We start from the raw sequence: 15,300 nt of genomic DNA on the forward strand, positions 1-15,300 counted from the left end.
ATGAGTAAAAGCTAACAATAAATGCTCCCCTTGTGGTCTCTCATATCAGATCCAGATGTCTTTTTCACACCGGAGCATGGAGAGAGAACTCTGATGTATTTTATATTGAAACCAAATCCAGTATTGAGAGAGGAAATGCCATGGCCTGCGCTGTCTAACAGCTCCTGAAAGAGGCACGAATCTGAGCGAGCTGACAGTACCTATCCTTACCAAGCATCCTGCATGACAGCTCTCCTCGGCTCGCACAGTGAAAAAGTCAGGCCTGATTCCTGTGGGATCTCTTCACAAACAAAGGACAATGCTGCTGGATTTCCTCTGAGAACTGCAAGTTTGGCCGGAAGATTTAGGCAAACTGCAGATTGATAATGTCAGTTGGTGAGATATGGGGTGTCATTTTAGTGAATGAAAAAAAAAGGTGGGAGGGAGACAGCGTGTCATTTGTTTTCTTTGATACAAGATCGCACAAGAGGAAGAGAGTAGAGGGTTTGTGTGTGTGTGTGTGTGTGTGTGTGTGTGTGTGCACCTCCATTTTTGTGTGTGTGTGTGTGTGTGTGTGTGTGTGTGTGTACAGACACACTGCTTCAACAGGAACCTTTTTCCGCCTCCTTTTGTACAATCGGCAGCTCTCCTCATATGTACCGCCGCTGGCCCCACCTCCAGTGAATGACAATTTAGCAAACTCCTTTCCCCCTCCCACAATCCCGCAGCCCTCTGCTTCTCACATCACCCCCTCACTATTCTCAGGGGATCCAGGTGACACTTCAGCCCTCTCGCAGAACCTCTGTGGCTGGGCTACAGCTGCGCCGAGCCAGGCAGAGTCGGTCAGCTCCTCCTAAGTGGCCTCAGGCTAGATTTGAACCCTTTTTTTCTGTATGAAAAACGCGGCACCTTAAAACAGCTCATTAAACGCCGGCCTCATCCTGGTCCCTTTTTTCCTTTCCGACTGATCTGTTTTTTTTTTTTTTTTTTTTTTTTTTGACAGCTTTATTCAAGATGAAGTTCCTCGCATGACATAGGCCGTTAGGATCGGTTACCGCTCCCCGAAGACAGCTCGGCCATGTGGTTTATGTGAGAATGGATACAGTGTTGACAAAAAGACGAGTGTGAGGGGAAAGACCTGGGAGAGAAAGAGAGACAGAACACGGCGGTGGAGGAGTAAACAATACCACACTGCGTTATTTAACACCCTCTAACCGAAGCCAGCTGGGCCTGTAAACACGTTTATGACGATTTAATGAAAACATGCTGGTGTGTCTATGATCTTTCTTACCAATCAAACGGTGTAATTTTATCGCATACACTGCCACTGTCTTGTGGCATAAACAGTGGCTTGCAGCTGTCATCATAGTGTCTTATTTGGAGGTACAGTTTCAATACTGCTAAACAGCTCTTTTGACTTTTTTTTTTCTCCTATTTCCAAATCTCAAGTCTTAAGGGTAATTGGTTCTCTTTAAATTTCTTTTGCCATTAAGGACCTTCGGGTATGTTTGTAAACAGTAATAATTTTTTTATTTTATTATTTTTTACCACATTACCCCCACTTGGCAGTTAAAAGGATTTTTAATCTAAATACCACAAAAATACAGTTTCACATAAATGTAGACACACACACACTAAACTTTCTGCTTTACATCCTCAGGCAACAGCCTATTTCTTCTGTAACTGAGTTGGCCTGTGTGTGTGTGTGTGTGTACACACAGTGTCTCTGTCTATTCCACTGCCTGCTGAAATACAATTTAGGCCACTGACACATTTCTCAAGTGACCTAAACTTTAGCTTAGTTAGCTTAGAGATCAGGTTCAATACATGAATTCAATCAACAGCACTTGTGGCATAATGTTGATACCATAAAAATGTATTTCAACTTCTTTCCTTTTCTTTTAAAAAAGCAAAATCTGGTTACAGCAAGTGAATAGGGCTAATCTGCCAACATTAAAATGCTCACTCTTTCAATATACAGCCAGAAGACAATATGCATGTAAACATGATTTTAGTCTAAAAAAAAAAAAATAATAAATTAAAAAATTAATAACACAAAGTTATTTTAAAATGTCATTGCCATGACAACATAATGCCTAAAACCCTAACAGGACCGTAAAAAAAATGTTAACAAATTTACAGCTCACATAATTCCCAAATTTTACCAGAAAAAATTATGTTTTATAAAATAATAAGATTTCACATTTTTCAAATCACAGTTCTCTTCAAATTCCCCCAAAAAACAGACCCCATTAAATTCAATTGTAATTACCTGACCGTAACCTTATTTTTTTTAAAGACAATTTTATTTTATTTTTAACGTTTACTTTTTTTTCTTCCTTTTTTTTTTCAACATTATCCCAGAAATGCTGTCAGTTGAGCTTGACTTTCACTGAACCCAGAATATTCCATTAAAGTGGGTAAATTATGGACTAAATAGATTGCTAAAGTCCAATGCTAAATACTTTTTTTTAAAATCAGTTTTAACACTCTTTGTAAGCATCATCAATTTCTCTATTGTGACTAAACACTGTTTTTTTGTTTTTAAGTCATTTTCTCTCTGAATACTGACATATTTCTCTTTAATTATGTGGGAAAAAATGTTGTAGTACAGCCAGTTCTTGTAGCCAATTATGTTTAATTTAATTACCTGTCGACTTTGATAATTATTACCCCTGATTAACCACAAAGCCTGCTCTTAAATGTTAATCGAAAGTGCTAGATGAAAGTGCTGAAGAGTTTTTATTTTTTATTTTTTTCATTCATAAAAGAGAATGTTATGAGATTACAGTGAGTAAGATACTCACCTTTGTCTTCAACTGTAATATGTCTTAAGGGCTGCAAGCCTCTTGATCACTTGCAGTGTCCTTGCTTTAGTCCAGTAATGTTCATAAATTATAAAGGTTTTTGTTGTTGTTGTTGTTGTTTTTCCAGCATTGTTGTTCTTGTTTATGGACCCCAAGGACCAGCGCAAACAAGTAAACAAACAAACAGACACACGCAGATAGCATCACCACCACCAAATATCCCATTGCCTGGCGGGAGTGAGAAACATTCTGAAAATAACAAACAGATGTACGAGTAAACAAACAACATACAGATAATAGATGTGTTGTTTTCCATGTGCCTAGGATCTGGTGGTGATGCAGCAGAAAAGAGAGGAAACTGAGTCCACTTTTAACATGTTTATATTATAAAAATTGTGAAAATACAAACTAAATCCAGTTGTCTGTATGTGTGAGTATGCTTGGGTGGTTCTTAGGGAGCGTAACAGTGTGTAATGCTGATACTTTTGGACTTGATCCTCAGCTTTGATGTCAGCTTTGGGACTGATGAGGTAACAAACATTCAGATCTTTAGCCGAGTGAGAATTCACCCTTCTTGTGGTCATATGATGCATGTCACAACAATACTAATCAAAATGGCTTACCAAGTCTGTGTGAACGGAAGTACAATACTCATTTTGCCCATTAAAATTTTTAAAGTTCATTAACACATAGGACATTTTATGTAGAAATAAGACACAGATCTCAATGCATTCATTCAAATAAACAAAAAATTAATAAAAATTTTTTTTTCAAAGTGTAAATAAAACCAAGATTATTAAAGTATGTTTTACAAGAAAATACTATTTCAGTTTTTATACTTCAAAATTTCATTTTTAATTCAATGTTACTTGCCAAAAACCATTTTTGAGTTAATTTTTTTTTAGTATATAAGCCTACAATGCCACATGATTAATGAAAGTCCAAGGGAAATTTGTTAAAATTGATCTTTGTTGGGTTTATTCAAACTCTGAATCAATCTCTTATATATCCCAGCTGAAATCTTGCTTGCAGGTGTGTGTGTGTGTGTGTGTGTGCTTGTGTGAGGTGAACTGTACTGTATGTAGGTTAGTTAGAGAGTCAGTCATCCTATAGGTTCTTTGTAATCCTTTCATAACTGCCTCATTAGCCGGTGATTGCCAAACCACAAGAGTGTTTAATCTTAACCCCGTGACGGTGAGCAGACCCAATCTCCTTCTGTCCATGTTACCATGGGCACAGGGTATCTTCTTGACCACAGTCTTTGTCGTGCTTGACCATGTGTGTTGTAAATCTGTGTTTGTGTGTGTGTTGAATCTTGTTAATCTGATGGGATTTTGCAAACACGCACACGCACACACACACACACACACACACAAAAAAAAAAAAAAAAACAAAAAAACAAGCACACACACACACACACACACACACACACAATACAAACAATTTCAAGCATGTTCTTTGTTCCTCAAAATAATCAGTGTAGTTCTAAAGTGTATTAATTTTTTTTTTTTTAATGTGGGTGCAAAGTTCATTATCAGAGTGTTGTGATTAAAAACACAGTAGTAACTTCAAAAAGTGGACGAATAACTTTTTCTAAATCTAAAGCTATACCGTCTTAAAGGTTAATCTTATAATATGGCAGGACATAGAAGTGAAGTCAGCATTGTTTTATGAGCCTGCTGCTTTCATTTTAGGCCAGCATGGCTACATCTTGGATTATTGATTTTTCTAATGAATATGTCTTGACTAATGGGGGTCGTATCCTATTGTCCAGTGGCGATATGAATTATTGCCTTTTTTGATGGTTCAAGTAAAAGAGGATTTTTGCTGAGAGAAAGTATCCACTGACCATAAAATAAATCATATTTGAACATTTTTGATAAGTTAACAGATAAGCATCACCTTGACTATCCATTAAAAGTTGGAGTGATTTTCATAAATCAGCAACTTGTTCATATGGTTATGAGTGAAATTATAACATTAATATTAACATACATATACACACACACAGTATAGTAGGCTATATCAATATATCAGAAGTATAAATATATTAAAATAAATATGTAACTTATTGTACTATACACTGTTATCTCTATCTCTATATAACTATCTAATATTAATGATGATGATATACTTTTTAAATAATAATTCTAATATTAATCATAATAATAAGAAGAGTATTTAGAACACCTAATTCTAAGTTTAGAACAATTACTGACAACAAAACCAAATTATGAATGAATGATGGCAAGCAGCAAGAACAGACTTGTTATTTCCTGAGGAGTAGGTAACGGTTCCCATGGTGAGTCTGTCCTTTGCCTAACATCTGTTGCTCGTCGGCTGCCACAATGGCCAAACTAAACTCGCGATGCGCGCGCAGGTGAAGAGATCAGCGCCTGGCGCGCGTGAGGTTTGTATTGTGCTACTTAAGCGGCTGCAGCGCAGAAGATGTGCGCGCGCCTGTTCTAGACGCATTACGGTAGACCAAACTGTCCTCTAACACATCGCCAACACAAGACACAAGCGGAGTAATTCAACACTGATTTCTCTGCGAATGAGCGAGGAACAGACGAGATGCCAAAAACTCCAGCGAGAAGTATTATTGGGACTTTAGGAAAACTCACCGTGTGACTAACTGAAAGAAACAGAGAAGACCTGAAGCGACGAGGAGGCGTAAAAAGCCGCGGGCTTGTTCTTCATGAACTTTGAGGAGCGCTGTGACCATGCAGCCTTTGAGCTAGTGCACGATTATTGTTTCCACTTATCACCAAACTGAGTGACCAGTCTGAGAGAGGAAGCCAGTCAAAAAAGGAAAGGAAGACTAATAAAGGCAGTTGTCGTTGATGGTCTGAAGGCATCACTCATAGAACAGGATTTTTCCTTTTTTTTTTTTTTTCTTTTGCGTTGCTCTTCTGAAGGTTTCTGGAATCACTGGGACATTCACGAGAGCTGGAGGGACACATCCACATGGTCCAGCCGTAGAGTGAAAGTAGAGTTCTTCACAATATCCTAACAGGTTCATATCCAATTTTCACTTCTTTTTTCTTCCTTTCTTCTTCTTATTTGCTCCTCGCGAGGTTAAGCGTTTTTTATATTAATATGTAGGCTATTCCAGATTTGAATTTACAGACGCGTTATCACACACTTCTTCAGATCAATAGAAAGAAATATTAGAGTAGGCTAAGTGTATTTTCGTATATGTTTTGCACACTAAAGTTTTTGCAATCACAATAGATTAGACATGTCAATTTTTTGACTCGATACTTTTAATCCCGAGATGAAAGCGTGTTATTATTCTCTACGAGCGAGTAATAACTGATTCTGAATTATATAGGCCTATCTGAACTTTTTTAATAAAATACATAATTAATAACGTGGAAGGTTTTTTAGATAAAACTGAACCTCGATCGTGAAAAAAGACTGAAAACAAGTTTAGTGAACATGTGCAACTTTGTTTGAAAATATCACCTGCTTTGAAATCTGATCAAAACGAGAGAGAGAAAGAAAATACCTTTTGACGGATAATTTAAAGTAATTCGGAATAGTTCTATGTTATTGTGTACTTTTTTTTTTTTTTCAAACACCATATGCTTCTTCCACAGAAATGTAGAATAGCCTATTGCTTGGCCTTGGCAGCAAAACTCTCCGTATAAACAATTTAAGTTAATAAACAACATCCAAACATGCACGCAAACTAGAAAGTTAAATTACGTTTATTTTATGTAAATTGGCTTAATTCTTTCTTATTCTCCGTCTAGTTGATTGTTTTTAACAGGCCCTCAGCAAATAGCAATCTGATTTTAGGCAAATAACCCACAACTGCTGATTTGTAATTTTTAATTTAGCCTATATGAGATACAGCATTAAGAAATAATTTATTATAACGGAACGTGAAAATTTTAAAGTTTATTCCTAGTGTTTAGTGTCGATTGAACCGCTGTGTTATTCTGAGACAATTCTTGAAAATGCAACGCATTAAATAAAAGAAATGTAAAAATAAGAGTAACTCTGCATGCATGATTATTTATAATAATTAATTCAAATGCATAAATTATCGCGAGATACAGTGACATTAGTAAGGTTTGTAGATATTCAAAATAAGATTTAAAACGCAGATGAAACAGTATTAACTTTGCACTTCAAAAAATATGCTATATTTTTTTTAATTGGTCGTTTTCGTCCCGCCAATACGAATTAACAGACAGATTGTTGACTAACTTAAGTGATGCAAAACCTAATGCATTTATTTAGTGATGTGTAGCTATTTATTTATTTATTTATTTATTTTTATACACAGATGGATGAACAATTAACTTTTTCTTTTATTTTTAAACCGTGATGGATTATTATTATTTTCATCAAATCAGCGCTGCGTCTGTTTCGCCCTCAAATACTCGCAACATCAAAACTAACACAAAACAATCTAGCAACAATTTTAACTTGTGAGTCCGGAGCTTTAAAAGTGAATCTTCAGAGGAAACTACAGCTCAGGAGTTGACCCACGTACACTGTTAATTTGCACTCTTTCTGTACTTGGTTTTTAAAAATAAATCTTTACATCAGTCAAAGATAATTACATATGCATCATTATCTTTCTCATAATCTTGCAGTGTGTGTAAATCTAATGTTTTTAAGATTGATTTAATGGAGCTTTTGACACAATTCACTTAAATCTCATAAAAAGTATAGGTGAATCTTTAGACAATCACTGTTGACATTTACAGCACAATGCAAATCTATATTAAATCACAAAATAAATCTATTTTTGTTGAACAATGAGTGCGAATGCTAAATGATTTACTTTGATCAAAGTGTTTCTGACATTTTCAGTTAGTTTGATCTCTTTATTATTTAGTCTTCATTATTACTAATGCCATTTAAAAACACAAAAAAGGGATCTTGGAATTTATTTTATGACAGCTTGCTTTCTTTAAATAATATTTAGTTTATTTTTGTTGAACTAAAACTTTTTTTTTTGTCTCTTTGCTGTAGTTGTTTGTTTCTACAATGTCCGTTCATTGATATATTGCCTCTTACGATAAACAGATTGCCTGCTAATTGAAATGTGACATGTGTAAATGTAGATGTATAACATGAGCATAAAGTGATGAATACAATTTCCATTTGATCTGCTTGTGTGTTAGATGAGTAGCATGATTGAATGATGTTATGTGCTCAGAGTAAAAGTGATAATTCATGAAGTTGACAAAGAATATGGCATTTCATTCAGAGAGCGCATGAAAATGGCAGTAAAGTGGGTAATTTAGTTATTTGCATGGCCGTCAAGCAGCTGCAAGCGGCAACAGCTACACCTCAGCTGATAGTTATAGCACTCTATTTCTAACGGCAGACACCAGAATACTGTACAGTTCAGGTTATAATTGATATATCACTTGTTTTGTGATAAGTGATTGTTTTATGCTGTTCTTCATGTTTATACACCTTACTTTCAGAGGTCTTTTAAATATGTTATTTTGATGAATGTGTGGATTACATGGCAGACTTGTATTCAGCCCAGTGTGGGTATTTTTCTGGGTAGAGAAGGTCTGGAATGTGTTTGTTTTGGACGTTTACGTTGAGACTAACCTGCTGCCAGGTGTACATTAAGACATGTTGCTTTGTGATGCATATTTTATGAACATTTGGTGATTGAAACTTTATTTGAACAACCAGTTTTGTGCTAATGCAAATATATGTCGGTGTGTGATGCGCAAAAAGCATTTAGTGTGTGTGTGTGTGTGCTCTTTTCAAATTCATATGAGCCTCAGTCAAGTGATTTAGAGGTAAAAAATTAAGTTTTTCAGTATCACAGGTGGTTTTAACACAAAGCACTCTGGTTCTCGTGAAGCACTGTCTCTTAGACCCTCACATGGCGTTTCCACCATTAAACTCTTTTACGGTTCCAAAAATAATGTTAGTTTTCACACAAGTGCATTTTTAACCAAAGGATTTTGAAGAGCAATACATATCCATCTCTAACTGATTCAGATTAAAAAAAAAAATTGTTAACAATACTCTGCTCTCGGAAACATGTTTGTGAGAAATATGTCATGCCTACAGTACGTTCTCCCTTTCATATTTGGGCTGACCCTACATGAAATGTCAGGCTGGAATTTTTACGCTCGTTTGCATCTTTGAACACATCAGCTCCGGCATTGACCAGCGGCAACCACCAGTCATAGATTAAACATGTGGTTTTAATTGAAGATGTTATTTGGTGGAACGTCGAGGCAGAGCATTTTTCAGTGTATGTGACTAATAAATTAAGCACGTTTTTAGACAGTGAGGATTGCATTTATTACTAGTCGGAGAGTGGTGTCATTTTCTCCTCAAACTCTGAGTCTTGAAAGGGGAAAAAGGAGCTAACTACACAAAAAATTGACACTTAAGCAATTTTAACTAACTTCAGCATCTATAAATTAAAAACTATAAAGAAAAAAGAGACCAGAGTGATGGATGTTTTCCAGATGACACTGTTGATCTGATTAGTTGAGCTAGATATCGAAAAGATCTGGTGTTAACCATTTCAGCTTTGAGAGAGACCAGACTGCAGCACGGAAGTGCCGTTTTGGCAATCCGGCAGCTTAAGAAGCTGCTAGACGTTGTCTTTTTATGGTGTATTTATTCCCAATGTGAATTTAAATCTCCACTTGAACTCTTAAGCACAGTTTCTCTTTACTGTGACCTCAGTGGCAATTTTTTTTTTTTTTTTTGCAGTTTTTGGTTTTTGCGCACAAGGATTCCTGTGAGGGGAGGCTTCACGCCGGGTTTCGGGAGAGTGCCAGGCTGTAATGAGGTGATGACTGTCTTAAAGAATGACCCTAGCGTTTGCTTGGAGAGAGGAAGGGCCCATTTCCGATGAGCTGGGGAAATGTGGTAGAAGGAAAAGCAGGGTGTTCACTGGATGGAAATGACAGTACTTGAGTCTGAGACGTTGATCATTACTTCTTTATATCCATCAGCCGAGCACCGCAGGAGAGATTATTGGCAGCTCGGAGCTGCAGACGCGGGTGGAAAGTGAACTAGTGCACTTCACGGTCAGTCACACTGCTAGAGCCTGTTACAACTGGCCTTTTTAGACCGAAGCTGATTGAAGTACCTGTTGGTTTGATGAAGAACATTGTGTATTGATAGTTGAAGCTTAGATAGCATCTAAAGGAGGATGCAACCTGAAGTCGTAAACTTGCTTCCTGTGGCCACCGAAGCTGCTTCTGCTAACTTTGCGTTCCAGCTGACAGCTGTATTTGTGTTATGGATTTTCTCTCAGTCCGCCCGTCTCCCCCTCGAGCCTTCACCCCCTCCACAAAGGTCTTTATAAAGCAACTCGCTGTATATTTTAAAAACCCTAGCGGAACGCTGACAAGCCATCATGTCCATCAGAGAACGGCAGAGAGCAGGCGCATCAGTAAAGCTCTTTGGGAGAGATGGGAGGAAACTTTCGGCACTGTCACAAAAGACGTGACGTGATGTCAGAGTGACAGCCGCGGCTTGTTTGAATGCGTCTTAGTAAAGTTTTCCAGAGAAGCCCAGCACTGTTTCTCGCTTCTATCGCTGATAAAATTTCGCTCGTGATGCCAAATGCTAAGCTCTCGAAACAGTGATGACGATTACTGAAAACTTCTGCCTGAACAGGACAGGAGAAAACCTCTGATGTTTTATTCCTCCCGGCATTGCCTGGCTTTCTGGCAGCAATGGCGGGAGGAATTCCTGTCAGTGTTGCCGGCCGTGGTAAACCTTAGTCCGGGTTTAAAACTCTAATCCACCCCCAGCTGCCGAAGGTGCGAGCGGTTCGTTCCTGAGGGAGTTTCTGGCGCTACACTGTACGCTTAGATAAATCCCCCTCCCCACTGTGTGACCATATAAGTAATAACCATATAAATGCATCTAATTTTCATTCGCTAATCCGTAAAGTAGCAGCGGAGTAGAGAAGTGTTGGTTTCTTTTATGGTATTAGTAATGGGTAACAAGGGGATGCCTGCTTAAGTTATTTGCATTTGAAATGGACGAACGTGATACATCTTTTGACATAATTATCTTTTAACCATGTGTAAAACAAAATCAGATTCGTCCTTCTGTTTTTGATTGACTCACAGCCCCTTTTTCTCCTGCCCCTCCTGTAGTTCCTACACAACTTTCTTACACACTTTGCATTTTCCTTCCAAAGAAGTCGCATTTTCAAAATGTATATCATGTTATAAATACCTAAATCCATGTGTTTCTTTGTGTTGTGTAATGGCTTGTCTTTTTTCCTCTTCTCTGATGCTCTTGTGGTGAAGTATCTTGTCTTGGTGGGGGTTGAGGGGCACGAGAAGCACAGCGCAACACACTCGCTGCAGGAAAAAGCACATTATCTAGCGCTAACCATCACATGTCAAATAATGCTAGGGTTTTTATACATGGTCACAGACTCAAAGACACAGTGAAAAAAATCTTTAGGTAGCTATTGTAGAAATATATAAAAAATCAAAAAAAATTTTAATTTTTAAAATGTATAGTAAATAAATAATATGTAATGTATAAAATCCAAATCCTGATTTAAATTATTAAAATTATTATTATTATTATAATTTTTTTTTCACCAAATAAATTTTTTATATTCTAAACAGGTGTACTATGTTAATAAGTGTGTACTGATATGTTAATAAGTGAATGTTATTACATTTATTTAATTTCTTCAAATCCAGCATTTAAAATAGCTCAGGTGAAGGAGAAAATAAATAGCTATATTAAAAAAGTCCTTTTTGTCCATTTTGAATTGTGTGTTGAGCGCTGCTAACCGTTGGTTAGAGTTGCCTTTCGCTCTCGGCTGTGGTCCATGAGCATTGTTGACCAGGGGACATCTGCCACTATATTATCCCCAGCTGTTATCTGAATAATTGTATAGTAACCCCCTCCACACACACACACACACACACACACACACACACACACACACACACACACACACACACACACACACACACACACACACACACACACACACACACACACACACACACACACACACACACACACACACACACACACACAACCCCTCACTCTCCATTCATCAGAGCACTAAAGGGAGAAGTCAGGGAGAGTACTCTGGTTAGTATAAACAAGTGCTTTTGAAAATGTTCTATGATTCTATATTTTTTATATTACAAAATGTACTTTTCATTTACAATTATTTAATTCAAAGAGGAGTGAATAATTATTGCATATACTGTTAAAGACTTTTACAATACAGTAGAATCAAATTTAAATTAAAATATTTTTGGAATATCTTCCAGTACTTAGGAAGATAATGTATATAAATGTGTGTGTGATCTAAAAAAAAAAAAAAACATTTTTTTAAAGTGGTAGATTTAGAAAAAGATGATGTGTGCGTGTCTTGTACTTCTTCAGCATAGCTTTAATATACTGTGGTTCTTTATAGCGGAGCTTCAGTGGGTGCCGGCACCCACGACCGACTACATAGTGATATTATTTGAACTAAATTAGCCGTAGCTAAATAAATAAAAAAGCCAGGATTCATTTTTGAGCTATTTTTCATTGATGTCCTCTTTGCAGCTATTTGATAGGCTTTATCTTGACTCCAAAAACTCCAGCCATGGTCTGTTTTCAACTCTGATCACCAGATGACACCAGGTCGACTTGAAGTGGTGTGACCTCTTGAACTCTTTCTTTCTTACCTCACTATTATTCCATATTCTTTAAATCTGTGTGTCAGAAGACATTTGTGCACAGACATCTTACCTTTTCAAATTAATTAGTCTCCTGGCATCCTTGAACTTGTGTTGAAAGGGAACTGAATGCTTTAATTAAAAAAGGAATGATGGCCAAATTTATGTTCCTTCACACACATGCGCTTTTTTATGGAGAGGAATTGCAATGCTGTGATATTGGGATGACATGGCATTCTATGGTAATTTTTCACTTTCAATTTGAGTTACCTTTACTGACATGACCCATGCCCGGATTTTATTAAAAGAATCTACATGATAAAAGTTGCAGATGACTCTAGATAGAATGGTGTTGTGGTCGTATGCTTAATTTTGAAACTAGCATACCTAATCTTTTCTTCACTTCTTTTCAATCAAGCGATCATTTTTATCAGATAAAATAGTGAACGGATGAAATGCTGAAGCGTCAGATGTAAACCTATTTCTTGTATTAAAACCTGATTAAATTTGTTTAAAGAGTTTGCATGCGGCATTTGATCACATTCAGACATTTCCACGCCTGTGTTTTTTGAATAGGTTGTAAGGAAGGACTTTTTCTTGTGTGATCGTTTGTAAAGTGTTTGGTTAAGAATTCAGTTCCCGCAGGTAAAAGAACACTTAGAGAAAAAAATGTTTTTGAAATCTGTAGATAAGAAAAACAGGGCATTATGACCACTGAGCACAGGTGAGCTATTCTTCTTTATCACGTCAACTATCAAAGCTTTTTGATTCGTTTCGCCTTACCCCCAGATTGACTTTTGAAGTTTTTACAACCTCTTAGCAATAGCTGAAACACAAATACAATATTTCTTCAAGGACTAGCTAATTATGATTTGCTTTAAAGCAATCAGGTCTCAGCAAAACAAGCCTACAATACCAGTGTGGGAGAAAAAAAAACAAAAAACAAATCTAACATCTAGATCTAAAAAAGTTAACAAAATAATATATTATATATTTTTAATACATATAAGTTGCTTTTATATATATTAATAATTAATAATTTTTACTTTTGCTTTTATATATATTAATAATTTATAATTTGTATTTTTTGGTCTGATTTCTGATAGTTCTCCTAGAGAAAACAGCCAGTTTTGGAGTCAAGGGGAAGGAAGAAATGATTACAGCGGAGAGTTAGGCTGAACTCGACATCTGTGATGAGTCAGTTCCTTTATGAGGCTTTGTGCTGGGCCTTTGTGAAAAGCTGGCCAGAGAGAAGTTTCCAGCACATCTCCTGGGTGCTATTAGACTGAGACGTCTGCGAGTGCGAGCCTCAAACGTCCCTCCCAGTAACGCTCTGCGGTTTAGAGCAATCACTTTCTGCACACCAGCTTGCCATGGCTAATTTCAAAAACACAGCCGTGGCTTGTATCTCACGACCAAAAAAATGAAAAAAATTCCAGAGAAGAAAAAGTGTACAAAATAAAGCTTAAACCCTGTAAGCAATGTGTTTGATGATTTAGTTTCACTTTGGTTCAAATCTGGTCATAAATGGCCCAATTAAGGACAGGATTTTTTTTTTTTTTTTTTTTTTTTTTTTAATATTAAAGAGGTGAGATGTTCAGCTCAGCCGTGCTCTTTACTTTTCTCTTCTTCTTGTCCATAAGGTTAATTGTATTTTAAACAGAATTGTATGTGCTTTTCTAAAAATTGGACAGGTCAGATTTGTAAGGAGGCTGTGAGGAGTGAAAAAAACCCACGAGGTGGTTGTATTAGGAACAAGAGTGGCTCTTGATTGACCGCCGGTAAGCCGAACCCCTCAGTGGAGTAATCAGCATCCCCCAATCATTCAATAAACACCTAATCAGACTAACTGACCCGCTCCCAGTAGGAAGCGAAACTCGTGGCCTCACTCACACCTTGAGGGAGACGATGTGGATGAAGAGTAGCCTGGCTGCCTTCTGTTAAGGTCTCAAACTCTTCGATAAACGTTCAATAGTATTTTTAGTTCTCAGCTAGGGTTTATTATTCACCGCTGTGGTCAGTAAGACTCAGGTTTGTGTGTGGTCAGTCAAGCTTTGGAAATTCCATAGTCCGTGTTATGGAAACCCCCCAAAATAAGCGCTGAAATGTGAGCAATTTGATAAATGCTCTGATTAGTTGGCCACACTATTTTACAGATAAAGAATGAGCATAATGCAAGAGCAGGAGGGGAAAATGAAAGAAAATATATGTGGCTATTCCAGTAAAAAATAGAATTAGTGTCTCATCACCTGTTTTATCTCTGTATATTAATGTGTCGTCCTCAGCAGCTCATCCCAAGGTTGTCTGGTGAAATCGTTTTAGTACCGTGTGTGTTGGCTGACTTTCAGAGCGACGCGCCTCTCCAGCCGAAGCCTCCTTCTCACCCGACTCTGACATGCACTGTCTTATCTTCTTGACAACTTTGTCCACAGAGACGTTCCAAAGATATTGATATTACAATGTATTTTATTGTAATGAAATATGTGTTAAGCTTCACTTTGTCAAATATGACTTATCGCCCCCCTTAGATCCTCTGTCTGAGGATTCTGGGATGCCATACTTTTAGAGTTGCTCAGAAAAACCTAAAAGGGTCATAAATATATATATATATATATATTTTTTTTGTCATGCACTAAGTGCTTTTGTATTTCGGTTTGATTTCTTTTCTAGGGGAAAGTTGTGAGTTTTCTCGAGAGATTGTGACTTTTTTTATTTCTTTTTTTTTTTTGTCTGAAAAGCGCATTTGTATCTTTGGCTTCTCTTCTTTCTTTAATTTGGCTAAAGGTTCACCTCCAGCTGAGACAGCAGTTCAGAAACACCTCAAACACACACACACACACACACACACA

General features: G+C 37.0%; 1 protein-coding gene across 4 annotated transcripts in view; it reads left to right on the forward strand.

Annotated features, from left to right (window-relative positions):
* The first annotated feature begins 5,245 nt into the window (after positions 1 to 5,245).
* LOC109075752 (forkhead box protein P4-like) overlaps positions 5,246 to 15,300 on the forward strand; it is a 121,859-nt gene continuing 111,804 nt past the window's right edge. The window contains exons 1-2 of one of the 4 annotated variants that reach the window (XM_042766280.1): positions 5,246 to 5,802; positions 9,504 to 9,582. In XM_042766280.1, the coding sequence (XP_042622214.1) occupies positions 9,578 to 9,582 (5 nt within the window). In that variant the 5' untranslated portion in view covers positions 5,246 to 5,802; positions 9,504 to 9,577. The remainder of the gene's footprint in view (positions 5,803 to 9,503; positions 9,583 to 15,300) is intronic. The other 3 variants (XM_042766279.1, XM_042766282.1, XM_042766281.1) reach the window with 3 other exon arrangements.

This window comes from Cyprinus carpio, chromosome A11, assembly GCF_018340385.1.
Source record: "Cyprinus carpio isolate SPL01 chromosome A11, ASM1834038v1, whole genome shotgun sequence".
NCBI lineage: Eukaryota > Metazoa > Chordata > Actinopteri > Cypriniformes > Cyprinidae > Cyprinus > Cyprinus carpio.